Source organism: Oncorhynchus keta, chromosome 2 (genome assembly GCF_023373465.1).
Source record: "Oncorhynchus keta strain PuntledgeMale-10-30-2019 chromosome 2, Oket_V2, whole genome shotgun sequence".
Taxonomy (NCBI): domain Eukaryota; kingdom Metazoa; phylum Chordata; class Actinopteri; order Salmoniformes; family Salmonidae; genus Oncorhynchus; species Oncorhynchus keta.
In genome coordinates, this window is record NC_068422.1 from 69,369,640 (window position 1) to 69,396,871 (window position 27,232).

The 27,232-nt window shown below is 46.6% G+C and overlaps 1 protein-coding gene across 2 annotated transcripts in view; it reads right to left on the bottom strand.

Moving 5' to 3' along the window:
• LOC118375422 (zinc finger homeobox protein 3-like) overlaps positions 1-27,232 on the bottom strand; it is a 192,022-nt gene that overhangs the window by 40,280 nt on the left and 124,510 nt on the right. For both annotated transcript variants that reach the window (XM_052481661.1, XM_052481660.1), the window contains one exon: positions 792-899. In XM_052481661.1, coding sequence (XP_052337621.1) covers positions 792-899 — 108 coding nt within the window. The remainder of the gene's footprint in view (positions 1-791; positions 900-27,232) is intronic.

The following is a 27,232-nucleotide window of genomic DNA, read 5'->3' on the forward strand; positions in this document are numbered from 1 at the left end:
GACCTGCTGACCTCGACGAGCAGCAGAAATCAGCTAAACCATTTCTAATGGAAATCAGCTAAACCATTTCTAATGGAAATCAGCTAAAGCATTTCTAATGCACACTGATGTAAACTAATCACATTAAAAGTTGATAGGATTCACCCTAAAAACCTACAACAAACAATCATGGACTCTCACCAAAACACAGGCCTTTAATCTGCAGGTAACAGTAGGCCTCAGGTTAGAATAGGCCCTAACACTAATGTCTCCCCTCAGCTCAAGCCCCACCTCTCCATGGAACTCAACACCTGCACCTGGCATTAGAAAGCCCATGGAGAGAAATATCCCTATCTGATAACATTTAACACAGGTGTGTGTTTGTGTCACACACAATCAGTGCAGTGCAGGCAGGCAGGCAGGCCTGTCACATGACCACCCACACGTGGCTGAGCTTGAATTATGCGCCCAGGCCCCTCTACATAAAATCTACTGACAACTGACAAAACATGAGTCACCTGACCAGATTAGCTCAATTGACAATTTGGCCTAATTCATCAAATAGGATTTGATGAGAGGAGACCGGTCTCCCTCCTACAGTAAGAAAAAGAAAGGCCTCCTTTTAAAAAAACACCACAAACTGATTAGTGGATTTGTAACAGAGCAATATTAAAGGGACTCTGACATTTGTGTAGAATCTGTATAATTATTTGAGACAAAAGGCCTTCTGTTGAGAACAAATCAGGTGCAATAGCACATGATCCCTGAGGGCAGTGTTGCCTAAATGTGTGTAATGTAAATATAGGCCTTACCTGTCCCTTTGGTGAGCTCCTTCTCCCCCCCACTCTCTCTGTCTTTGGTTTGGTCCTCCTGCTCTGTGGTGGTCTCACTGGCAGCCTCCACATCCTCGCTCAGCTCTCCTGAAGGGGGAGGAGAGGATGGGATATGTAAATCAACACACCATCAGAATTGGTGGAAGCACTTAAAGGGACAGCAGCAGTTTTTTTCTATAGGAGCTTACAACAATTACATTCGCTGACACGCAGTTAAAAGGTTACCAGACAAAGAGGGCGGGATCTGCGTTCTGCCCTGTGCTGCTTGATCACCATGAGTGCATTTTGCCATTTATTTTCATTAAAACAATAAAATTAGAGAAATCATTTTTGTTAATCAAAACAGAGGAAATTTATTATATTTTCTCTCATATATTTTCTCTGCAGTATCCACACTAATATGAACACATTTAGAAGATAATTACAGTTAATTTGAAAATATAATAATAATAATAATAATAATAATAATAATAATAACGATCATGATTTTTTTACACAAGCCCCAAAGTTATAATTCTTAATTTATTCAAGACCATGACACAAATATCTTTATGGCTTCCTCTCTTTAATGTGGACATAAAACTGCAGAAAACCGCACACATGTGGTAGAGACATACACACATTTTCCAAAGCAGTTTGAAGTATGCAGACAGGAAAAATTATTGTGTGAGGAGCGTGTTTCTAGAGAAAGACCTCTCTCTCGCTTACTCTCTCTCTCTCTCTCTTATCTCTCTCTCTCTCTCTCTCTCTCTCTCTCTCTCTCTCTCTCTCTCTCTCTCTCTCTCTCTCTCTCTCTCTCTCTCTCTCTCTCTCTCTCTTCCTCTCTCTTTCCCTCTTTCTCTCCTTCTCTTTCTCTCTCACTACATGCATTACTGTCCCCAGCTGCAGTCTGCTAGGCTACTTACCAATACAGAGCTCATTTCACCTCTACTTCCTCGCTATTGCGAAATAAAAAATCATAAATATTTAAAACTTTCAGACCGGCAATTCATTTGATTTTTCTGCCAAGTCAAATACAGAAATCCCTTGTAATGACCTTAAAAGCCTCAGCTCAATATATCAGCCCATTTAAAAGCATTGAACTCCAAACAATATCCGATAATGCCATCTGTAAGTAATGCAGAGAGGGAAATATGGCAAAACACTGATAATAAAAAGCGCATCAATCTTCTTTATTTCTCTCCAGTGCCCCCCGAGCAGCCCCTCAGCCTGTTAAGTTTGTTTAAAAGTAGTGCGACTAGCACGCAACAGCATTGATTTGACAACAGTAAACTGGGCCGCAGTCAATAAGGCCTATCAGTTACTACACAAGTCAGCTAATTCTCAGCAAATGTACTTAAATGTTCTTTTGAAAATGCTTCCACTCTCGGGTCTCTACTCGACAGTCTATTGATATATTGACAATACTACAACAACAGCCACTGAAATATCCTGTTCACATATTCAGCCCTGCAGTCAACACACATCTGATCTGAGCTCACCACTAGACAAGCCACTACGTACACGACTTTTATGGTCTCATATGATCTACTACAGCACTTACACTCCTATACTGTAGTTACCAACTATGTAACCTGGACCGAAACACAGACCCAAAGCCCCATCAAACTTCACTAGCACAAATAGCCTCTAAAAATGGTTTCTGAGTAGAACATTTTGAATCAAATGAAAGATGTACATTTTACTACCAGCAATGGTTCAATGTTTTGTTTTGTATTGTCTCTATTCATTCATGACTGGCAATCCGTGAAGTACTTCAAACATTTCAATCTCCTTCAGTTCTCATGGTAAATAGATATTTCCTGTGCTTCCATATTCACATGTAAATCAAAGAGAAATGAAAGCTATACGACGAGAGACACATGATAGCCTGTGTAAAGTGATTACACATTTAGATCAGGCTGAAATTGCGATGATAATGTGCTATTGGAGTTCTGCTATCCTAATCACTGACGCACCAAGAGAAACACACTCACTAAAGAGAGCAATAATATATAGCTCAATACTACAATATACAATTCCATCCTACAAAAGCACCTATGAGTTTGTCAATGTGATTTTCTCACTGACTTAACAAAAGGTTGGATTTAGAGGCCTGAAAAGCGCTTCTTACTGTGAACTGAAGATACCATACAAGCTTGCATCATAATTGCAATAACTATAATTATACCAGGTATGATAATAACTACAGCATCGAGGAGATTGTCATTGACAAAGCTTTAACTCAACAGAAAACACCTCAGTGTCATGAGGCAAGAGCCATATCCAGGCGTTCCTGACTGTTTCCCAACGTAAGAAGCCCCTCTCCTCACAACAGAATGATTGGTGTATGGATTATGTTGTTAGACGTTACTGCTAGCAGCAGACGGGGATCCTGTGTATAAATGAAGGTATTTAACAGGGATAACTGGCTCTCAGTAAAAAGCACATTTAAGTGATCCCCAGATCCCACTCGCATAAATACATTTTTTCATTATTTTATTATTGACCATGTCTCTATTATGTTTCCAAGGCAACCTGCAAGTTCCGTCCAGCGTAGCCCATCCTGTGCTGGCGAGGCGGTCCTAAACCATTGCCTGGTAAACCAGAGGAGAGCCGCAGCCTAGCCCCAAAATCCCATCAAACTCCAGCCTGCACAAATCCACACAACTCCGCGAGAATTAGAATACCACACAGCCGCACAGGTGCTCAGATTACAAAATAATCCCCAGGTAAATTGTACACCCTTAAAAGGGTCTGCATGTCATTCTGAGCTGTCCTACTCTTACAGCGTGTCTAATTCCACACCTCCACACTTTAACGTTCTTTTGCAGTGATCCACGGTCCAGATTTTAACTCTATTCAACGTCACTGAATACAACAGCTGTCACCTCAGCATCCTCCAGACAGATCTCTAGTGGGACGTGGCAGAGAGAGCTCCCCCCAGCCTCTGCTGCCTGCCTGCCCCCTCTCGCTCACAACACTTCTTCATTTGGGTTTTTAATCAAGATGTATGACACTTCCGCCACACACCGCACAGTAACCCCCCATAATGAATGTAGAAATGCAGACATTTAATTCCACAAGCGACAGTACATCTTTAAGTGGCAAATGACTGTGTCTATTCCTCATCTCATCTCCAACGGTATTGCACAATGATTAAAGCCGGGTCCAGCCATAATTAATGAAAGGTCACAAGTGGCCTAAGAGTAGGATGCAAATGGAAGAGCCTGTAAAACGGACTCATAGATTAGGACTGGAAATAGACGGGGAGAAACACTCAGAGCTATGACAATAGGCCCTTTCTAACCTCAATCGTTCAAATGTAAAGGACAATAGCCTGGAGGTTGTCATCTAATGAATTGTCTTCATTAACCCTCCTCATACAGCGATATTAAACTGTTCCGTTAATCTAATCAGGCAAGCTGAATAAACCTCCGCTGCAGACACACAGATTACACCCATAAAAATATCAGCCCTCCGCTGCAGACACACAGATTACACCCATAAAAATATCAGCCCTCCGCTGCAGACACACAGATTACACCCATAAAAATATCAGCCCTCCGCTGCAGACACACAGATTACACCCATAAAAATATCAGCCCTCCGCTGCAGACACACAGATTACACCCATAAAAATATCAGCCCTCCGCTGCAGACACACAGATTACACCCATAAAAGTGTCAGCCCTCCGCTGCAGACACACAGATTACACCCATAAAAATATCAGCCATCCACTGCAGACACACAGATTACACCCATAAAAATATCAGCCCTCCGCTGCAGACACACAGATTACACCCATAAAAATATCAGCCCTCCGCTGCAGACACACAGATTACACCCATAAAAATATCAGCCCTCCGCTGCAGACACACAGATTACACCCATAAAAGTATCAGCCCTCCGCTGCAGACACACAGATTACACCCATAAAAATATCAGCCATCCGCTGCAGACACACAGATTACACCCATAAAAATATCAGCCCTCCGCTGCAGACACACAGATTACACCCATAAAAATATCAGCCCTCCGCTGCAGACACACAGATTACACCCATAAAAGTATCAGCCCTCCGCTGCAGACACACAGATTACACCCATAAAAATATCAGCCATCCGCTGCAGACACACAGATTACACCCATAAAAATATCAGCCCTCTGCTGCAGACACACAGATTACACCCATAAAAATATCAGCCCTCCACTGCATGTCAACAGAGACAGTCCACAGTCACACATCCTACCAGCTCTCTGTCTGCAGAAGGCATCACAGACACAGCAGCCAGGTGAAATGGTGTGACATGGAGATGAAAAAGACAAACTGAAGCATCTATTTCCCCCAGGCACGAGCACGCACACACACACACACACACACACACACACACACACACACACACACACACACACACACACACACACACACACACACACACACACACACACACACACACACACACACACACACACACACACACACACACACACACACACACACACACACACACAAGCGGCTGCTGCTGCTCTCCTTCCCTCGCTCTCCCTCTGCCTGCCTGTAAGTGCAGGGGCTTAAGCAGACCCATAGGTGTCACCCTATACAAGCCGGGAGAGAGCGAGGTACTCACACACATTAATGGGGGGTGGGTGGATGAGGAGAGAGAGCAACAGAGACACAGGGACGGAAAAGGAGAAGAAATATGTGGAGATGTAAAAAGCAGATGCTGTGCAGGAAGCGGCCGGTGAAGATGAGACGGGGAAGACAGTGCGATAACCTTCAGATGAGGCCGAACAGCCTTCCTTCCCCCAGAAGAACAGTGATTACACTAATACTAATCCCACTGACAGGCACAAACAGACTAATAAATAATGGATGGTAACCACTGCACTTTCCAGAACTCCTTCTGAGACTGAAATAATGATATATATAGACAGTGTACATCAGCCAGTCAAACTCCATCCTCTGTTGCAGCTGAACACAGGCTAAACTAACATCCATTCTATTAACACATAATCCAATCCTACCTGCTGCAAATGGCTCCAGTGCTCCTCACACACAAGTGAATCCCTGCTCATTTTTGCATGTCTGTCAGTCTCCCTTTCATGCTCAGCAGCAGACTCCTCTGCCTGTCCCTGTCTGTCCCGTTCTCCTCTCCCTAGTCTTAGAGTACCAGGAGCAGGGGTTGAGCTGTGCCTCTCCCCAGTCTTAGAGTACCAGGAGCAGGGGTTGAGCTGCCCCCCCCTCCCCAGTCTTAGAGTACCAGGAGCAGGGGTTGAGCTGTGCCTCTCCCCAGTCTTAGAGTACCAGGAGCAGGGGTTGAGCTGCCCCCTCTCCCTAGTCTTAGAGTACCAGGAGCAGGGGTTGAGCTGTGCCCCCCTCTCCCCAGTCTTAGAGTACCAGGAGCAGGGGTTGAGCTGTGCCTCTCCCCAGTCATAGAGTACCAGGAGCAGGGGTTGAGATGTGCCTCTCCCCAGTCTTAGAGTACCAGGAGCAGGGGTTGAGCTGTGCCTCTCCCTAGTCTTAGAGTACCAGGATCGGGGGTTGAGCTGTGCCTCTCCCCTCTCCCCAGTCATAGAGTACCAGGAGCAGGGGTTGAGATGTGCCTCTCCCCAGTCTTAGAGTACCAGGATCGGGGGTTGAGCTGTGCCTCTCCCCTCTCCCCAGTCATAGAGTACCAGGAGCAGGGGTTGAGCTGTGCCTCTCCCTCTCCCCAGTCTTAGAGTACCAGGATCGGGGGTTGAGCTGTGCCTCTCCCCTCTCCCCAGTCATAGAGTACCAGGAGCAGGGGTTGAGCTGTGCCTCTCCCTCTCCCCAGTCTTAGAGTACCAGGATCGGGGGTTGAGCTGTGCCTCTCCCCAGTCTTAGAGTACCAGGAGCAGGGGTTGAGATGTGCCTCTCCCCAGTCTTAGAGTACCAGGAGCAGGGGTTGAGATGTGCCTCTCCCTCTCCCCAGTCTTAGAGTACCAGGAGCAGGGGTTGAGCTGTGCCTCTCCCCTCTCCCCAGTCTTAGAGTACCAGGAGCAGGGGTTGAGATGTGCCTCTCCCCAGTCTTAGAGTACCAGGAGCAGGGGTTGAGCTGTGCCTCTCCCTCTCCCCAGTCTTAGAGTACCAGGATCGGGGGTTGAGCTGTGCCTCTCCCCTCTCCCCAGTCTTAGAGTACCAGGAGCAGGGGTTGAGATGTGCCTCTCCCCAGTCTTAGAGTACCAGGAGCAGGGGTTGAGATGTGCCTCTCCCCAGTCTTAGAGTACCAGGAGCAGGGGTTGAGATGTGCCTCTCCCCAGTCTTAGAGTACCAGGAGCAGGGGTTGAGATGTGCCTCTCCCCAGTCTTAGAGTACCAGGAGCAGGGGTTGAGATGTGCCTCTCCCCAGTCTTAGAGTACCAGGAGCAGGGGTTGAGATGTGCCTCTCCCCAGTCTTAGAGTACCAGCAGGGGTGCCTCTCCCCAGTCCCAGGAGTCTTAGAGTACCAGGAGCAGGGGTTGAGATGTGCCCTCTCCCTAGTCTTAGAGTACCAGGAGCAGGGGTTGAGATGTGCCTCTCCCCAGTCTTAGAGTACCAGGAGCAGGGGTTGAGATGTGTGCCTCTCCCTCTCCCCAGTCTACCAGGAGCAGGGGTTGAGATGTGCCTCTCCCCAGTCTTAGAGTACCAGGAGCAGGGGTTGAGATGTGCCTCTCCCCAGTCTTAGAGTACCAGGATCGGGGGTTGAGATGTGCTAGTCACTGGTGATCCTCTGCGGTGTGGAGCTGGCTGTGTGTCGGAGCTCTCATTAATCTCATTATGATTATTGAGGCTGTTGTTATCATTTTAACCAGGTGTCACAGCACTTCAACTGGAAATCAGGGGTGCACTTCCCCCACTTTATCTCTGGACAGCTTCCTTTTCTTTAGCGCCGCGCTGTCGGATAAAAAGCAATCTTATTTCACACCTCACGGACCATCTTTCTCCTCTACTTTTTTCTTTTAAAATCCCCCCTGCTCCCCATCGTCCCTTGCACCCCATCCCCATATCAAAGCTGGCCTGACTCCGGACTGGGGGGTGTAAAATGAAAGTGACAGGAGGGTACCATGGGACAATGGGACACAGGCCCCATGCTGGGGGCTTTCATGCATTGTCCGCTCCTCATATCAGCACCTCTCTGCCCCATACGCAAGCCCCCCTCCTTTCTCCCTTAAACCACAACACACAGAAAAACACTCCCACCCCTCCCAAAAAGTATCCTTGCCCCGGCCCAGACCCCTCCTCATGCCCTCACTGATGAGCTAGCTGTCAGAAAACCACGACTGAGTAAAACACGGCCCACTCCCTAACCAGAGAGGTGAGAGGTTAGAGAGGTATGGGCCATCACTTAGTAATAATAGTCAACCACAACATATGATACAACCACAGTACCACACAGCAACTACACCGCCATTCAAACAGTCCAACAAACTGCTGATATCAACATCTAATTTAAGATAGAAACAAAAAAATATATAAAAGTGATATACAATATATAAGTGATAAATGCAGAACTCGTTCTAAAAAAATATTCAAATGCAAAATGTGTATAATTCATATTTAATAATATTTCATACTTAATGGATGTCGACAGGAAACTTCCAAAGTGATTGTAAATACAAGCATAAGATACAATTAGAAATAAAGCAAGTCAAACATGTGGTGAGGATTGGGTGATTCCCCTGCTACCATAAACACAGTGTCTGACTCATGCACTCTGCGACATAGCGTCACACCATCACACTGCACAAGCTGACCAACTGACTGCCCAACACTCTTACAGAGGAGTGTCATGTATCTCTAATGCTCTTTCTGTCTCTCTCACACACACACACACACACACACACACACACACACACACACACACACACACACACACACACACACACACACACACACACACACACACACACACACACACACACACACACACACACACACACACACACACACACACACACACACACACACACACACACATATACGCTCCTCACATTTAGGAAGGAAAGAAGAGTACCTTGGTTTAAAGGAGTCTGTCTGGCGGTGTGGGACTGAGTTACGTGCCAGATTCCTGACCTGACTAAGGAAGGACATGACACTCTCTCCCCACTGGCCCTGCCGTGACCTCACCATCTAAATGTGAATGAATACTTTGTGTCTCCATTGGGGCTGGGGGCAGGAGGGGGAGGTGCAGGAGGAGCAGGCGGAGGAGGAGGAGGGGTGGGGGTCCGGGGTTAGGGCAGCTAATAGCCCAAAACATTTAAACAGCAAGTTAATCACAAACAGCAGGGATAGCTCACACTGCCTTAGAACACTACCAGTGGGCCCCATCTCCTCTCTCTCACTCTCTCTCCCTCTCTCACTTCCTCTCTCTCACTCTCTCACTCCCTCTCTCTCCCTCTCTCACTCTCTCACTCCCTCTCTCTCTCTCTCTCTCTCTCTCTCTCCCTCTCTCTCTCACTCTCTCTCTCACTCCCTCTCTCCTCTCTCTCTCTCTCTCTCTCTCTCTCTCTCTCTCACTCCCTCTCTCACTCACTCTCTCACTCACTCCCTCTCTCTCTCTCACTCCCTCTCTTTCTCTCACTCCCTCTCTCTCACTCCCTCTCTCTCACTCTCTCACTCCCTCTCTCACTCTCTCACTTCCTCTCTCTCTCACTCCCTCTCTCACTCTCACTCCCTCTCTCTCTCTTCCAGCACTCCCCTCCTAACCCCCCCGACATGCCCGGCCAACCCCCCTAAGCCTTCCAAGCAACACTTAATTTGATCCCCCCTAGCCTTTCAAAGTCACAGGCCATTTCAGTGAACATTCAGCCCTTATTCAGGTCACCAAGGGTCATGCAAACGGAATGATTTTATCTGTCCGCAACGGCAGCAGCGTCTAATAGGGGGAAATCTAATTTACACATGCCACCGGAATATCCTGTTATTCTAAATAGACATCACTTTGTTTCAATACCTGATGTGACACCGCATCGCAAACACGACATGTCTATTGCAATGGATGCTCTACATGTCCCATAAGTAGGGAGCTGTAAACAGGATGTCAATCGTGATGAAACAGCTCCTCTCCCTTCAAAATAGAGCTCACAAAAAAAACATGACTATCTAATTGGGCAGTATAGTACACACAGCATATGCCAATTTAAAGTAGTTTGTCCTAAAGTAATTATATCATAGGAAGTAATACTAATTAGTAGAATTATTGCTTGTGTTATTGATATTTAGACACATTATAAATACATCTGTGACGAGTGGAGTTCTATTTCTCTTCTCTTTTGTGTTTTAGTGGAGGAGAGGAGGAGAGGAGCGGGGGATGTAGGTTAATGTGCCTGCACAGGGACTGAGCATTCAGGGATCACTCTCTCCAACTAACCTCTACACACACACACACACACACACACACACACACACACACACACATACATATTCAGACAGAATACACACAGGCAAACAGCTCTGACTGGCCATAACGCTGTGTCCTGTATGATGGTAGCCTTGCCTATACACACATTATGGACAAAGGAGGATGCAGACTGTGCTTTTCCCTGGCAGGCGATGGGCTAAAAGCCTGGGCAGGAGGCAAAGACATCACCGGGCACACTACTGCTCTCCCCTCTCTCATGCCTGGGGGAGATCTGTCCTGCACAAAGACATCACCGGACACACTACTGCTCTCCCCTCTCTCATGCCTGGGGGAGATCTGTCCACCACAAAGACATCACCGGGCACACTACTGCTCTCCCCTCTCTCATGCCTGGGGGAGATCTGTCCTGCACAAAGACATCACCAGACACACTACTGCTCTCCCCTCTCTCATGCCTGGAGGAGATCTGTCCTGCACAAAGACATCACCGGACACACTACTGCTCTCCCCTCTCTCATGCCTGGGGGAGATCTGTCCTGCACAAAGACATCACCAGACACACTACTGCTCTCCCCTCTCTCATGCCTGGGGGAGATCTGTCCTGCACAAAGACATCACCGGACACACTACTGCTCTACCCTCTCTCATGCCTGGGGGAGATCTGTCCTGCACAAAGACATCACCGGACACACTACTGCTCTCCCCTCTCTCATGCCCGGGGGAGATCTGTCCTGCACAAAGACATCACCGGGCACACTACTGCTCTCCCCTCTCTCATGCCCGGGGGAGATCTGTCCTGCACAAAGACATCACCGGGCACACTACTGCTCTCCCCTCTCTCATGCCTGGGGGAGATCTGTCCTGCACAAAGACATCACCGGGCACACTACTGCTCTCCCCTCTCTCATGCCCGGGGGAGATCTGTCCTGCACAAAGACATCACCGGGCACACTACTGCTCTCCCCTCTCTCATGCCCGGGGGAGATCTGTCCTGCACAAAGACATCACCGGACACACTACTGCTCTCCCCTCTCTCATGCCTGGGGGAGATCTGGCCTGCACAAAGACACAGACACCCTCTCTCCCTCTACCCCCCCCCACACACACGCTCACACATTTATGTTAATGTTCCCCCCCTTCTTGTCTTTCTTTTACAATCAACCCTTTTCTTAATGCATCCCTCTTTTCCATCATCTCACACCACAATAGCTTCAACTATTTCTACACTATTGAAGGGGGATAGCTAAGCAGGATCCAGAGGGAGGGGGGTTAAGAGAAATGCATCACCGCTGTCATGAAGGGCAATCACATCAACTCTGAAGTATTCACCAGTGGGTCGGAAAATGCGATGGTACAGTTGTGACAGGCGAGTAGCCCTCCCTCATCCTCCCCCTCCCTCTCCCCACTCCCCATCAGGGAGGAAGCATGGCGGGCACTCTGAATATGTATAACCCGGAAAAAATGTATTGATTTTTCATTTGGCAAAAAAGGGACGTAAAAATCACATAACCCAAAACTGTCACAGCTCTTTTGTTCATAGCTCATCTCTCCCGATGTCTGGCTTTTGCCACAAACTCCCTTTAATTACCAGGTACAGCACAGTACAGCTTAGCTTCAGAGCCTCACTCTCTGCACAGACACACACACAGCCACACAACACAGTCCGCTGTGCTGAACAAGACAACACCATTCTTACATTCAAACATGTATTAAATATGACCTTCACCAAGTTGTTGAATATCTGACAAATAAAGCAGACTGAATGTGAATATACACACGGTATTGTTATATACACACAAATGATGTCTGCTGTAGAAATTGAATGATAACAATATCCTTGAAGAAGCCTTTGGAAAACATGTGATTTAATATACTGTGTGTGAGTATTTTTATATTTAAGTTGATGCTACTTTACATTCACATTCCGTAGCCTATTTTACTAAGGGGCTTCGTTTCAATTTGGAATTATTGAAACAGGCTTCTTCAGTCCCACCGCATAGCAAGCTGCCAGGTATGTGTGCATACACATACATACACGTCTGTGTGTCCATTACCAGGTACTTATCTGTTTACGCCTCTTTTTAGAACTACCGACCCACCAGTACAGCGGGCCGTCTGAAAAAGATCTCTGCCTGTCAGTTTATCGAATGCTCCATTTGCATATCTTTGTAGTGCCTCCATCCAGCCTGTGGATCGCTCTGTGGAGGCATCAGCTGAGAAAATCAATGTGGCCATGGTTGGATGTATGTAACACCCACCTCGATGTGTTAGGCGTCCAGCTCACAGCACACAGCCCCCACATGGCTCAGTCTACACCAGTCCTCCCGGGCCTGCCACGTACATAAACATACACAAACACACTACCCACAAGCCCTCTCTCTCCAGACTGGGCCGCTCCAGGCCTCCCGCCTGCCCGCCTCTCTGGCTCGGAGCACGCGGTCAGCACCGGGCTTGACGGGCTGCTTGTTTATAAAAGCATACGCCTAGCTAGATAAAACAGAATTGACTACGCTTCTGAATACCAATATGGCTAATCAATTTGATTAAAAAAATATAAGATATGGAGGCTATCATTGATGTGTTTTCTTTCTAATACTATCGGTCTGCTATGCCTGCTAAATCAAAATGTGTTGGAGGGATATCTTACTGGGGAGAGGATGAAGAGGTGGTTCAGCACTGAACTGAACTGGACATGGAAATGTTTCAGTTGGGTCAATGTGACAGGGTGTCAGCCAGGCACTGCCAGGCCAGCCCACAGTGTGACAGGAGCGTGTACTGTATGTGTGACTCACTGAGCACAGTGACAGGTCCACCTAAATGTACCATCCCTCAGGATAACACGTATACTAAAGCTCAGTCCAAACAGTAGCACTGTGGCCAGGTACTGAGGATATGATGCATTACTGTAGAGGAGAATATAGTGGATACACTGGGTACCTTCCTTTCCATTACTGGGTCTGTGTCATCAGGATTCAACCCCAGTTAGCTGCTAATAGCAATCCGCTAAAGGAATTCAATGAATACATTGTGGAGGCACTTTAAAACATCCACAAGACTGCCACCACTTATTGAGAAAAAAATTCCGCTCCTTCCTCCCTCTATCAGGTCGGTTTCTAATACAAATCAAACACGGGAGCTTTACTTTCTCCATTTGTCTTTCTTTCTGGTCCTCTTTACATATCCCATCCATTACTTTCACATGAAATATGAAAAGGCAATATCCTCTCTGTGTTTCTACTGAAGCGTAATGCGATTGTGTTGTCATTTATAGGAAATAATCGCAAACCTCTCTTTCATTTTCCAGTTCAAATAACCATGAAAAATTAGCCTGCAATATCGCTTCGTCACCGCGCTTGACATTTCTCCTTAATAGGAAAACGGGCGTTTGTTTCTAGCTTTCTTTTTTAACCTCTCCTTTACTTAATTAAAAAGTTCTGCACTTTGATCAGAATAAATCTCTCCTTGTTCGTTACTTGTTGTGAAGGAGGGGTAGGTTGGGTTTGTATGACGGGGTGCGGGTGGAGTGCGGGGATCTTACTCTGGTCCCCCTCTGCCCCTCATCAGCACCTCCACCCCTCTCTGCTAATTGTTGTCCGTCCGTCCATCGGGAGGAGAGATGTCGCCAGACAGCCACGGTGGGGCCTTGGTCTACGTGACTACGGGACTGCAGCCTGGATAAATTATTTAGCAGCTATCAGACTCCCTGGCAGCAGAGCAGAGCCAGTCCCAAAAACACACACAGACTCAGGACGTCATGTGTCACAAGGCCTTCTCCACCCATCAGCATTTAGCCCTACAAGTGATAACAATCCACCAGATCTCTAACTGCACAAACACTCACACAATTATCCCCTATCAGCAGTTAGTGGATCCTTTCTATTTAGAGAAATCTTTATTTCCAGTGTGACAAACTATTGGTAATTGGATTGCTTTCTGTATTACTGCCATTCGAGAGCAGCTTAATAGGCACACTGTTTTTTCCACAGTAATTATGCACAACATAATCAACCCATCTCGGTTTAACAGTGCAATTATTACAGATAGGTGTTATCAACTCCGCTTATCTTGTGTTCACAGCACCTGATCAAAAAAAATACAAAATGATATGCAACATATTGTCGCTCGTGGATTGTAAATAGGTACTGTCAAAACAAAACTGCTGTCAGTTAAGTGAAATATCATCTATCATCTACCATATCTTCTAATGAGCCATGCACTTCTTCATCTCTGAAATCATCTGCCAAAACAAATAAATTACTTCATAAAGAGCAATTTAACAATCCTAAACCCAAATCTCAAAAACAAATTTACCCCTAGAATCTCAAGGTTAAGTGATTATTATTACTCTCCACCACTGGTGGTCTGAAACACAGAGGGGTACAGGGTACAGTAGAGGACTGAACACAGGTGGACACGTTTTACTAAGTAAACAGGCATTTCTCTGCACAGCCCTAGGGACCTGGGCAGTACTCTGTGTGTACAGTGCACTACTAACTGCACAGTGTAAACAGAGAGTGTTTGAGACTACAGCTGTCTCTTTGGAAACTGGGGTCGTCACTCCACTCTGGTTGGTAGTTTTGCTACCCCCTCGTGATTTCCTTCACTCAACAGAATGTTTGCTAATTTACATATTTCTAAAGCAGGATTTCATCTGGCATTATAGTTTGTGATGCATATAATGAGATTTCCCCTGAAAAAGCTCATGAAAAAGACTCATCTCATGCAATTAGCTGCTGCTTGCTTTCTTCACTTCTTGTCATGTATTAATTCATTATCACATAATTCTTACACTATTTATTTATTTGATTATGCACACACCTTAAAACCTTAATTACAAAAGGGACTAGGAGCCAGAGGAAGGGATGCAATGCACCAACTCATCTATCAGTCAATCTATTTATCTGTTTAATCTCAACAGTATATCCATCCAATCTCTTATCAGCCTGTAGTAATCTGAAGCTAATCAGTTTACCAATTTGCTGTATGGCCACAAGCTCATCTGAGAAAGAAGAGAGACTCAAAAAAGCCCTGAAAAGATAATCTTGTCAAAGTAGGCAGAATTTGGCCTCCACAATTCCCTTGTCCTCCCATCCGAACCCTCTCTCTCTCTTTTCGTCCTCCATCTCGATGCATTTCCTCTGGAAGTCCTCATAATGTAAACTGACTGCAGTTCCACAGCCGGTTCAGCTGCATTCAGCTACACCAGCTTGGGTCACGTGTCAAGTGAACACACTTCGTTAATTTTCAATTTGACCCTTTTGCTCACCGTTTGGCTTTTAACAGCAGCCAGACTGCAATGGAGACTTCATTCTTAGCTAAGACCCCCAAACCCTACACATTTACAGTACTTTAATGTTGTAATTTACTCCGGCTAAGTTACTGTCACGGACTGCTGTCACCTAAGACAACTACTTCCTGTAGTCCAAGACCAGGGTTTCCCAGACGGTCTGTGTTCATGCTAAGTGGAATTGTGTCATTGTGTATTCAGGACCCCTATGCTTCCTCATGCACATGTGTCATAACAGAGTGAAAAGGGGCTGAGATCTGGTGGTGGTGCAGAGCTGGGTTGCTGACTGAGGCGATGCTCTCCTGAGAAGGGGAATTGAAGTGATTACAGTCACACACAGCTACTCAGTGAGTTATCTTTGGCTCCTCGGCGAGGCGAGGGGAGAGGAGAGGAAGGAGCAGAGCCGTGAGTGATCACACCGACACGGCCAGAACATGGAACAGCTGCTTTAAAATAACCAAAAGCAAAAATACCTCTGACCCTGTTCATGTAGTATTTACTCCTCCACGTTACAGCCCCTCACCTCCTGACTCTGTCATGTCCATCACTGAGCCCAGGACAGCATTCCCTCAGTACAGACCAGAACAATGACTCACTATCACTGGGGATAGCTACAGGTTTAAAACTGTTACGGGAAAGGAGACATTATTAAAGAGCCATTCCCAACGCCCTTGGATACTGAAATGGAGGCCAATTAAATGGATTGGCGGCATCCATTTTGTGCCGAGTGAACAGGTATGAGCAGCGGAGAGGAGGGGATGGAGGGGGAGGAGGGGACAGCAGAGTAGTACAGACAGTGCTGTGCGCTCGGCCCATCAGCGGGCTCTGCTAAATAGGCTTATTAATTTATGCAGTGTGGAGAACATTATGAGGGATGCACTGCCACATAATTGAATATTACTTTCTAACTTTCAGAGGAAACTGTTAGCCTAATGGTCTCAGGATCACATCAGCAGCATTTGTGAAATGAAAGGTTAGCCAGCGTGTTCCCTCCTCCTCGCTCCTCCATTTAGTGCTGACTGTGCACACATGCATGGAAATGAGAGGGTGGGCCAGAGCCTTCATTAGTCCCTGGTCTCTCCCAGGCATGGCCAGGGATTAACAACCCCCTGCCCTGGCCCTCTGAGACCACGGCCTGCACCGTTAAATTGGTCCTGTGGTATACTGCTCGCTTCCGCTAGCCTAGGTGCCCCCACATCTAGCCTATTTCCCTGTGCCTTGGTATGCATATAGCTGTAGATGTTAGCGCTGTTGTTGTTTGTTGTTGTTATTGTCCCTGCTGCAGAACACCCTTCTCTTTAATTAGCGAGAGGGCTCGTTGAGGAGAGTTGGGCAGGTAGGGCATAAGTTATTCATCCCAGAGGCATCGTTTGGGCGATAGCTGATGAGGAGACCAGTGAAGGAACTCTTAACTAGAAGAGGCGTCTCTCCTGAGGACCGCTGAATAAACTACTGAAAAATCTTCTGAACCGTGTGTCAGTTATCAAGAGAAATTAAACACTAATCACTAAGACGAAGCAACACACCGGCAACAATAAATAAGGACCTCTGTGGATTTGGGGTGCTTTCCCTCTTTTCCATTCCAAAATATTGTGGACTTCAGTTCAAATCTAGGCCCTGGCTTCATAAGGTCTGGGCCTCCCTCCTACTCCCTCCCTCCCTCCATCCATCCAGTCCAAGCCTCTCCTCTCATGGCTCCAGCCAGGACCAGCAGCCTCCTGAGAAGGCTGTGATAAGAATTCATTTCTCCCAATTATGTGCCCTTGTCTACTGCCTCAGTTCATCAGTTCAGTGCAGCCAAGTCAATGAAAAGGCCTGTAATGAAGCAATCAGATGCAGGCTGGTTCCCTGGGCCAGGCGCTCTGTTCTCCGCTCCCAGACCCCAGCTCCCACTGCAGGGGGCAGAGGGGGGGCATAAGGAGACAGGCTGCACACTGGCATTAATTCATGGCCCTGTCTTCATAGACTGAAGGATAAGCGGCTCTCATATGTGCCTCAACCTCAGGTCTCCTGTGGGTTTAGAGAGTCGGCCAGTTCCACAGGCTTCAATTATTGTGGCTGAACTGGCCACTAAACCGGCCAATCGTGTTTGAGCAGGAGGATGTGTTGCTGTCACCTGTGGAGGTGGGTTGATGGAATGGCAGCAGAAGGCTGGGTTCCCTCTCGCTCTCTCTCTTGCTCTCTCCCCGTCTCACTCTCTTTCTCTCGCTCTACCCGTTTGCCTCTCTCTCTCTCCCGCCTCCCACCTCTCACGTCTTTCCCTCTCCAACATGTGGAACCCATTATGGGAAGTTTGGGAGAGGAATGCATGTGTTGAATCTTAATCTGTGCCTTGAAGTGGAGGATTCTGGTTCTCCTTTGTCTCCTAATGCTGTGAAAGTTTCATCTCAAATTAAAGAGGACCCGTTTGAACTACCTAATATTGTCCAAGTTATCTCTGATCCCACAACGTCCTGCCCCCCTCCGTCTTTCTTTCCCTGGCTCACAGGGGGGCTCATGGCTGTGCTATTTTATGAGCTATTACTGAGTTTTGAAATGCTCAGAGTTCAATGTTAGGACACAAAAAGCCTACGGTGGAATGTTCTTTTATTAACTCCACAAACATAAAATGCAATGATTATTTTCAAATTAGGCAGCTTAGTTCCAAACTAAGAGCACTTAAACCACTATGGCAACAAAAAAATCCTGAATCGTTAGGGTATCGTTCGTTAGGGAGTAATGATAATAATGATAATATTTCCTGTTCAACACAATCATCTCTGGAGGAGGTAACTATGCTATTTTTATAGAGAAATCTTGGCGGAAGAATTTATTACCAACAAAAGATCACAAAATAATATTCCATAATGCCTGCTGTTTGTCAGTCATAGGGTAGAGCATGTATGTTATTCAACTCTAAACAGGAAGCACATATCAACATGATAAACAACAATACCAACACGAGAGATGACTGCCTGGATGTCAACTTTTAAGATTTACCCAAGAGTCTATTCTTTTGGAAAAAACACATCTACCCTTCTCAGTGGGTGATGCAGCAGTGATGCTTTGCCATCCTGAAAGTAGCCTCAGTCTATTCAGGCTTCAATACAAGAGCAGAATGTAGCTCCATCTCACCTCCAAACACTGCAGAGAAGGTGCCCAGACCCCCCTCACTCCTCCTCATCTACCCTCCACCCCCGCCTGCTGCCAGGGTTGGGTTTGGCAGGGAGACCCCTGCGGCTGGATTCCACCTGACAGGAGCTCCTTAACAAGCGGCAGTCATTAACCTCCGGAGCAGGCAGCTGGCATGTGATGTAGTACGCCGGGCCCGCTTCAGAAGGCCCTATTGATCCCACACATACTTGGTGCCTTCCTGGATGCTTATAATCAATATGCAAATGGCCCGCGGCATTGATTCAATATTAATTTTCAATTAGGCAGTTCTCGGGGGTCCTGAGTGGTCAATACAGAACCATTCAGAGCAAAGGCATGAGCAAGTTGCAGTTGCATTGACGTTCTTCTACCCAAGACAACATACTTACTGTTTATTTAGCCTGCCTTGCTGTAAGCACCGATTACGGCTCTGACTAACAGGCAGAGAGACAGATGGGCCTTTCTCCACTTCCACAACACACACTAAATAAACTGGATTCTGGTGAAAATATATTGTACAAACTAATCATCTTCCACTTAGTTCAATATTTTTGTATTTTAAAGGTGGGGTAGTTTCAGGAACAGTCTGAGTAGATTTCCTCAGCATGTTAAACAGTTTCACCTGTTCATATCAGCTTTCAGTTAGGAGCTGTTTGATGAGGGAGAAAGGAGAAATGACTCACTGTCCCCTGACATTACTTAACCATGCAAGACATCACACATTTAACGTGTATCATACAATTCCTGATAGGCCTTGCGACAGCAAACAAATGCATATTCAAGACCAGCCTCTATAATTTATGAAAAACAATTACAGAGGGCCAAGTCGCCATGTTAGTACTCTCACTAAGAGAAAACCCACATTTACTCAGCTACTTACTCAGACACCAGGGCTTAGGAGCAACGGCTGACCAAGCACCATTAGTCTTCTTTCCTCGCTTTCTTTTGTTTCCAAATTCAGAGTCCAAGTCTTCAATTAGATTTACCAGGTGTCACCCTATCTTCAATATCAGCTCCTGTAGTAATAACCCTGCTCTGGAATGAGGAAATAAGTACTTTCTTCACATCAATCAAGAATGTGTAGGGAGAGAGGGAGGCAGAGCGAGCGAGAGAAAACATTTTCTATGTTGAAACGTCGTTCTCTGATAAGTGAGGTAATGGATTCCAGGCAGGACTAGTCCTGCTCTTCAATGTGAAAACAATAGTATTGATTTATAAGCGTGTTGTATTTCCTGTACAGACTGCGTGTCTATCAGAGGCCATTTTATTGAGTGCTTGGGCTTGTCGCTGCGCAGCCTTTCACTTGCTTCCAGCTGTTCGACGAGGCAGGCGCTCACAGCTGGGCTCTGTTCACTGGGAGAGACATTCTGTAAAGATAGGTACCACCCTGTGACTGCGCCAACCCTCCTAGCCTAGCACCCACTGCCTGCTAGGTAAGACGGGTGACATTATCAGAAAACAATGTCTGTAAAGCAACACTTCCTGCACAAAGGGATTAGTCTGGGTCGAGGACAGGAAGTAGCACTATATAAATGGCAGAGAATGAAACACAGGAAATGGAAATGAGGCCCCTTACAATACAGATAAACTGTCAGGTAGGGGAAGAAACCTAAAAATCCAATCAGTCAACAGAATAGACCAGAATGCAGTCACATCTAATCCAACAGCAACAGAGACGAAGAGAGGATTGCAGGGAGGGAAGTACAGAAAAAGAGGTAAACCGGTAGGGCCACTGGCTGTGCTCACCAGTTGCTGCACTGCCTGCTCTAATTGGTTTAGGGATAACATCAATTAGCACATTGCTCATTAATGGATGAAGCCTTTATTGGTTCCATTGATCAGCAGGACTTGTTAGCCATCATACTACGCAATGGTGGATGTAACAAGCTTACATATTGGCATATCAATTAATGCAATCAATTCCGGCCGAGCAGCTGACATTCCCCTCCCCCACACCCCCATTCTCCTCGGCCTCTGGATGGCCAAGACAAAAGGCCATGTCAAAGCAGACTTTCTAAAGAGATTTTCAAATGATTGTTTAAGTTGAGAGGCGCACGTTCAATCGACTGGGTGGAGGTGTGGAGAAGCAGCAAGGGAGGCAGAGCGGAGTGTAGATGTCTGGTTTGAGTTCAGTAACACACCAGTGTTGGGACTGGGTGGAGGTGTGGAGAAGCAGCAAGGGAGGCAGAGCGGAGTGTAGATGTCTGGTTTGAGTTCAGTAACACACCAGTGTTGGGACTGGGTGGAGGTGTGGAGAAGCAGCAAGGGAGGCAGAGCGGAGTGCAGACGTCTGGTTTGAGTTCAGTAACACACCAGTGTTGGGAGTGCAGACGTCTGGTTTGAGTTCAGTAACACACCAGTGTTGGGAGTGTAGACGTCTGGTTTGACTTCAGTAACACACCAGTGTTGGGGGTGTAGACGTCTGGTTTGAGTTCAGTAACACACCAGTGTTGGGAGTGTAGACGTCTGGTTTGAGTTCAGTAACACACCAGTGTTGGGAGTGTAGACGTCTGGTTTGAGTTCAGTAACACACCAGTGTTGGGAGTGTAGACGTCTGGTTTGACTTCAGTAACACACCAGTGTTGGGAGTGTAGACGTCTGGTTTGAGTTCAGTAACACACCAGTGTTGGGAGTGTAGACGTCTGGTTTGAGTTCAGTAACACACCAGTGTTGGGAGTGTAGATGTCTGGTTTGAGTTCAGTAACACACCAGTGTTGGGAGTGTAGATGTCTGGTTTGAGTTCAGTAACACACCAGTGTTGGGAGTGTAGATGTCTGGTTTGAGTTCAGTAACACACCAGTGTTGGGAGTGTAGACGTCTGGTTTGAGTTCAGTAACACACCAGTGTTGGGAGTGTAGACGTCTGGTTTGAGTTCAGTAACACACCAGTGTTGGGAATGTAGATGTCTGGTTTGAGTTCAGTAACACACCAGTGTTGGGGGTGTAGACGTCTGGTTTGAGTTCAGTAACACACCAGTGTTGAGAGTGTAGACGTCTGGTTTGACTTCAGTAACACACCAGTGTTGGGAGTGTAGACGTCTGGTTTGAGTTCAGTAACACACCAGTGTTGGGAGTGTAGACGTCTGGTTTGACTTCAGTAACACACCAGTGTTGGGAGTGTAGACGTCTGGTTTAAGTTCAGTAACACACCAGTGTTGGGAATGTAGACGTCTGGTTTGAGTTCAGTAACACACCAGTGTTGGGAGTGTAGACGTCTGGTTTGAGTTCAGTAACACACCAGTGTTGGGAGTGTAGACGTCTGGTTTGAGTTCAGTAACACACCAGTGTTGGGAGTGTAGATGTCTGGTTTGAGTTCAGTAACACATCAGTGTTGGGAGTGTAGACGTCTGGTTTGAGTTAAGTAACACACCAGTGTTGGGGGTGTAGACGTCTGGTTTGAGTTCAGTAACACACCAGTGTTGGGAGTGTAGACGTCTGGTTTGAGTTCAGTAACACACCAGTGTTGGGAGTGTAGACGTCTGGTTTGAGTTCAGTAACACACCAGTGTTGGGGTGTAGACGTCTGGTTTGAGTTCAGTAACACACCAGTGTTGGGAGTGTAGACGTCTGGTTTGAGTTCAGTAACACACCAGTGTTGGGGGTGTAGACGTCTGGTTTGAGTTCAGTAACACACCAGTGTTGGGAGTGTAGACGTCTGGTTTGAGTTCAGTAACACACCAGTGTTGGGAGTGTAGACGTCTGGTTTGAGTTCAGTAACACACCAGTGTTGGGAGTGTAGACGTCTGGTTTGAGTTCAGTAACACACCAGTGTTGGGAGTGTAGACGTCTGGTTTGAGTTCAGTAACACACCAGTGTTGGGGGTGTAGACGTCTGGTTTGAGTTCAGTAACACACCAGTGTTGGGAGTGTAGACGTCTGGTTTGAGTTCAGTAACACACCAGTGTTGGGAGTGTAGACGTCTGGTTTGAGTTCAGTAACACACCAGTGTTGGGAGTGTAGACGTCTGGTTTGAGTTCAGTAACACACCAGTGTTGGGAGTGTAGACGTCTGGTTTGAGTTCAGTAACACACCAGTGTTGGGAGTGCAGACGTCTGGTTTGACTTCAGTAACACACCAGTGTTGGGAGTGTAGACGTCTGGTTTGAGTTCAGTAACACACCAGTGTTGGGGGTGTAGACGTCTGGTTTGAGTTCAGTAACACACCAGTGTTGGGAGTGTAGACGTCTGGTTTGAGTTCAGTAACACACCAGTGTTGGGGGTGTAGACGTCTGGTTTGAGTTCAGTAACACACCAGTGTTGGGAGTGTAGACGTCTGGTTTGAGTTCAGTAACACACCAGTGTTGGGAGTGTAGACGTCTGGTTTGAGTTCAGTAACACACCAGTGTTGGGAGTGTAGACGTCTGGTTTGAGTTCAGTAACACACCAGTGTTGGGAGTGTAGACGTCTGGTTTGAGTTCAGTAACACACCAGTGTTGGGAGTGTAGACGTCTGGTTTGAGTTCAGTAACACACCAGTGTTGGGAGTGTAGACGTCTGGTTTGAGTTCAGTAACACACCAGTGTTGGGAGTGTAGACGTCTGGTTTGAGTTCAGTAACACACCAGTGTTGGGAGTGTAGACGTCTGGTTTGAGTTCAGTAACACACCAGTGTTGGGAGTGTAGACGTCTGGTTTGAGTTCAGTAACACACCAGTGTTGGGGGTGTAGACGTCTGGTTTGAGTTCAGTAACACACCAGTGTTGGGAGTGTAGACGTCTGGTTTGAGTTCAGTAACACACCAGTGTTGGGAGTGTAGACGTCTGGTTTGAGTTCAGTAACACACCAGTGTTGGGAGTGTAGACGTCTGGTTTGAGTTCAGTAACACACCAGTGTTGGGAGTGTAGACGTCTGGTTTGAGTTCAGTAACACACCAGTGTTGGGAGTGTAGATGTCTGGTTTGAGTTCAGTAACACACCAGTGTTGGGAGTGTAGACGTCTGGTTTGAGTTCAGTAACACACCAGTGTTGGGAGTGTAGACGTCTGGTTTGAGTTCAGTAACACACCAGTGTTGGGAGTGTAGACGTCTGGTTTGAGTTCAGTAACACACCAGTGTTGGGAGTGTAGACGTCTGGTTTGAGTTCAGTAACACACCAGTGTTGGGAGTGTAGACGTCTGGTTTGAGTTCAGTAACACACCAGTGTTGGGAGTGTAGACGTCTGGTTTGAGTTCAGTAACACACCAGTGTTGGGAGTGTAGACGTCTGGTTTGAGTTCAGTAACACACCAGTGTTGGGAGTGTAGACGTCTGGTTTGAGTTCAGTAACACACCAGTGTTGGGAGTGTAGACGTCTGGTTTGAGTTCAGTAACACACCAGTGTTGGGAGTGTAGACGTCTGGTTTGAGTTCAGTAACACACCAGTGTTGGGGGTGCAGACGTCTGGTTTGAGTTCAGTAACACACCAGTGTTGGGAGTGTAGACGTCAAACGTCTCCGCTTAACAACAGGAAGCTAGAAGATTCCAGTGGGTGAAAACAGACCGATTCAAAATGGTTAACGCTACAGGAGAGTCCACTACTCACTGACTCTCCACACTCCTCGCAGACAGCCGAGGAAGTTCAATCGGTTTACACACCATGGCAAGTGGCACATCTCAAACACCCGTCCCTTGATACTCCCAAGCAGATCACAGCTAACTGCACTCAGCCCCTGTTCTTTAACTGTATAAGTCTGCTTTGACTGGCTAAACCGACGGTTTTGTTTCAAAATTCCTTTTTCAAATTGAGATCAATGTAGCTTTTTAAGACTCATTGATTAGCACTTAGAATCCTCTTCTCTGTCACGGCTGTTCCACAGGGATGGACAACTTTAAATACTACTATGCCAGTGTAGTGTCGCCCCAGTAAAACGTGGGCAGAGTCGGGGAGAACATGAGCGATGAATGAGGGAGCAGGGTGTGATAACTGAAAGCACACCATGACAAAGTGGAGGGATTTAACGTTGGGCCCGCAGCACTTCATTTGCTTAATAACAGATCATTCTGTAAGAAAGGGGCTGCTCTGAGGGGGATATCGCCCAACGAGGATGTCTCACTCGCAGAAATCCTATTTGAAGACAACACCTTGTGAGGGCTCATCCTCCTCCACACCTAAGACGATCAGTGCGCATGACAGTCCGTATTAATATGATGCTCCAGCCAACTTAAAAACAGGAACCAAGATGACAGCCAGAGAGGAGGAGGGGCCGTGGGTACTGACTGTGCATGTAGCAGGGCGATGGTGTGTGTGCGTGTGTGTGGGGGGGGGGGGGGTAATGCTCTTTTTGAAAAGATGTCTAATATTTCCTTCTCAGAGCACTGGTGGGGGGTACCACTGCAATCTATGATGACCACACATGGAGCGGAGGAGCGCAATCACCCCCCTTGAGTCTTGTTAAAAAACAAAGGCCTCTCTTTGTTATGGGTACAGCTCATTCTCTCCTGTCTGCCACACTCCTCCCATCCATGACTGCCTGATCAAAACACCTCACCCCGAAATGCACACCCTGGCCTGCTTCCACATATACTCATCCCAGACACATGCCTGACTGCACCCACGCACAGGCTAAACAGGCTTGAATGGTTTGTCCTGTTTAAAGTCGACTTTTTGCCTTTCCACACTAAAGGCAGAGGTTATAGTGTTTTCGGGCCTTTTCAGGGTAGAAGAAACCTTATGACCAGTTTTCACATCACTGCCTAAAATTTTGTCTTTCAAACAACCTTGTAGCAACGTTAGTGAGATAACTCAACATCACTGAGGAGTATACTACTGTATATAAATGCGACAGGAACATACATTTGTACTAAACTGTTGGCTAAAACATATCTCTAGACTGTAGTACAGATATTAAAAGGTGCCTCTGGTAACTGTATTTCCACTTTATGAATGCTGTGAAGGTCAGGGAGAAAGGGAGGAGGGGGTGGCTGTTTGTTTCACAGTGTTATTACTGTGTCCTATACTGAGGCCAGACGTGCAGGCAGTTAGTCGGGCACCCCACACTCGCTGGATCCGAGTCCTCCTGAAGGCTCTCTCAGTCCCTGTCCCCAGAGCAACACAGAAGTGGGCTGAGCAATTAACAATTTCATGCTGATTGCCTGAAGCATGTTTTGCTATGCCATAAAGATAATAGCATGAAGGGCGCAGTAGGCCCCCTCCTCCTCCTCCTCCTCCCCGGTGTTCCTCCATTGCCTCCATCTCTCAATTCTCTCCTGCATGATTCACATCCCAGATAATAGTGTAATGGCTGCTCTGCCTGCCTGTCTGTTTCATTAAGGACTCTGGACGTTTCGAGGAGGGCATTTAAGGATGACTCCCTGAAGAGTAAACAGGTATGATTATTAAAGGCAGAGGCTTTCACCACTGGCTTCTTGATTTGAAAGTCTAATTTTGCAACAGCACAACAGGTGGGCAGGTAGACACAACAAACAGAATCCCTCTTCCCGAACACACTGAGCATGCTCTGTAGTAGGCGCTGGTGACAGCCCTCAACCCTCGCCACGTGGCGCTGGTTGGAGGACGCTGGCGTGACAGCTTTCCACACACCACTATGCTCACGGCTGCACAACAGGGAAAACAGGAGCGTTGGTAAACCTTTAAGCAATATTCTACATGAGCAGTTGCACATCAAAGAGTAATAAAGACTGGAGGCATGTAGCAAACATTCTTCCCAAGGTAGCATCACATGCCAAACTGACAATGAAAAGCACACATCAAAATGCTAGCTAGTGTATGTACATATATAGTTATAAATACTAGCTAGTGTATGTACATATATAGTTATAAACCACATGGGGTTCAAACAATACCTTCCACATCAGTTTATTAGGTTCTGGAAAACAAGCAGGGAAGTAGCCATCTAATTTCATTCATTTCTGATCCACTAGCTAGCCTTTTGCAGAGCTGTCCTGCTTTTTCAGAGGTCATATTTCCCATTTTCTAATGCCTCCAACCTGCACAGTATGCACACTGCATACATGAACATGGGTTAACACCAGACACATGAATACACTGAGAGACAAGCAGACACCCACTCACACACACCAGGGAAGCAACCGGCCACTGCGGCGTTGCTAATGAGTGGACAACACCTTCAGTAGCACATTGTCCTCAGCCCAGACAGTTCACGTGACCCACATTGCGCATAGAGGGCATTGAGCTGCCTCATTTTTAAACTAAAGTGCTGCCTTCATATCACTAATGATATTTCTGTGTTAATGAGTGCATGTTTTTAATGCAGCGCCTCGTCGGGCTGCATTGGCAATTTGAAGATTTATTTATTTAATGTTATGACCAGGACAGGGAAATGTATGAACTTGGGAGGTGGTTTAAAATCAGAACACAGCTCCGATGTGCATTAAACAAGGAAAGGCTTCCAAAAGCCTGTGATTGATTTCTCATGTTATTTCAGATTGTACTGACAAATCTCCCTCTGGGTACAGACTGTGTGTGTCCCTATATTTTTCTGAATCTGCCAGCGAAAGGTAATGAGGTAAATAAATTCACATTTTGATTAAAAATATAATAATAAATGCTTGATTGCATTTCCCCCTGATGGAGTGTGAGTCCCTGATCCTCTTCAGTATTCAAATGACTACATTTTTAACAATCCCAGCTCTCGCATGATCATCATTATACCAGGAAAAAACCCCAGAGCAGATCAAGAGACAAAATAAATGTGGACTTGAGAGAGA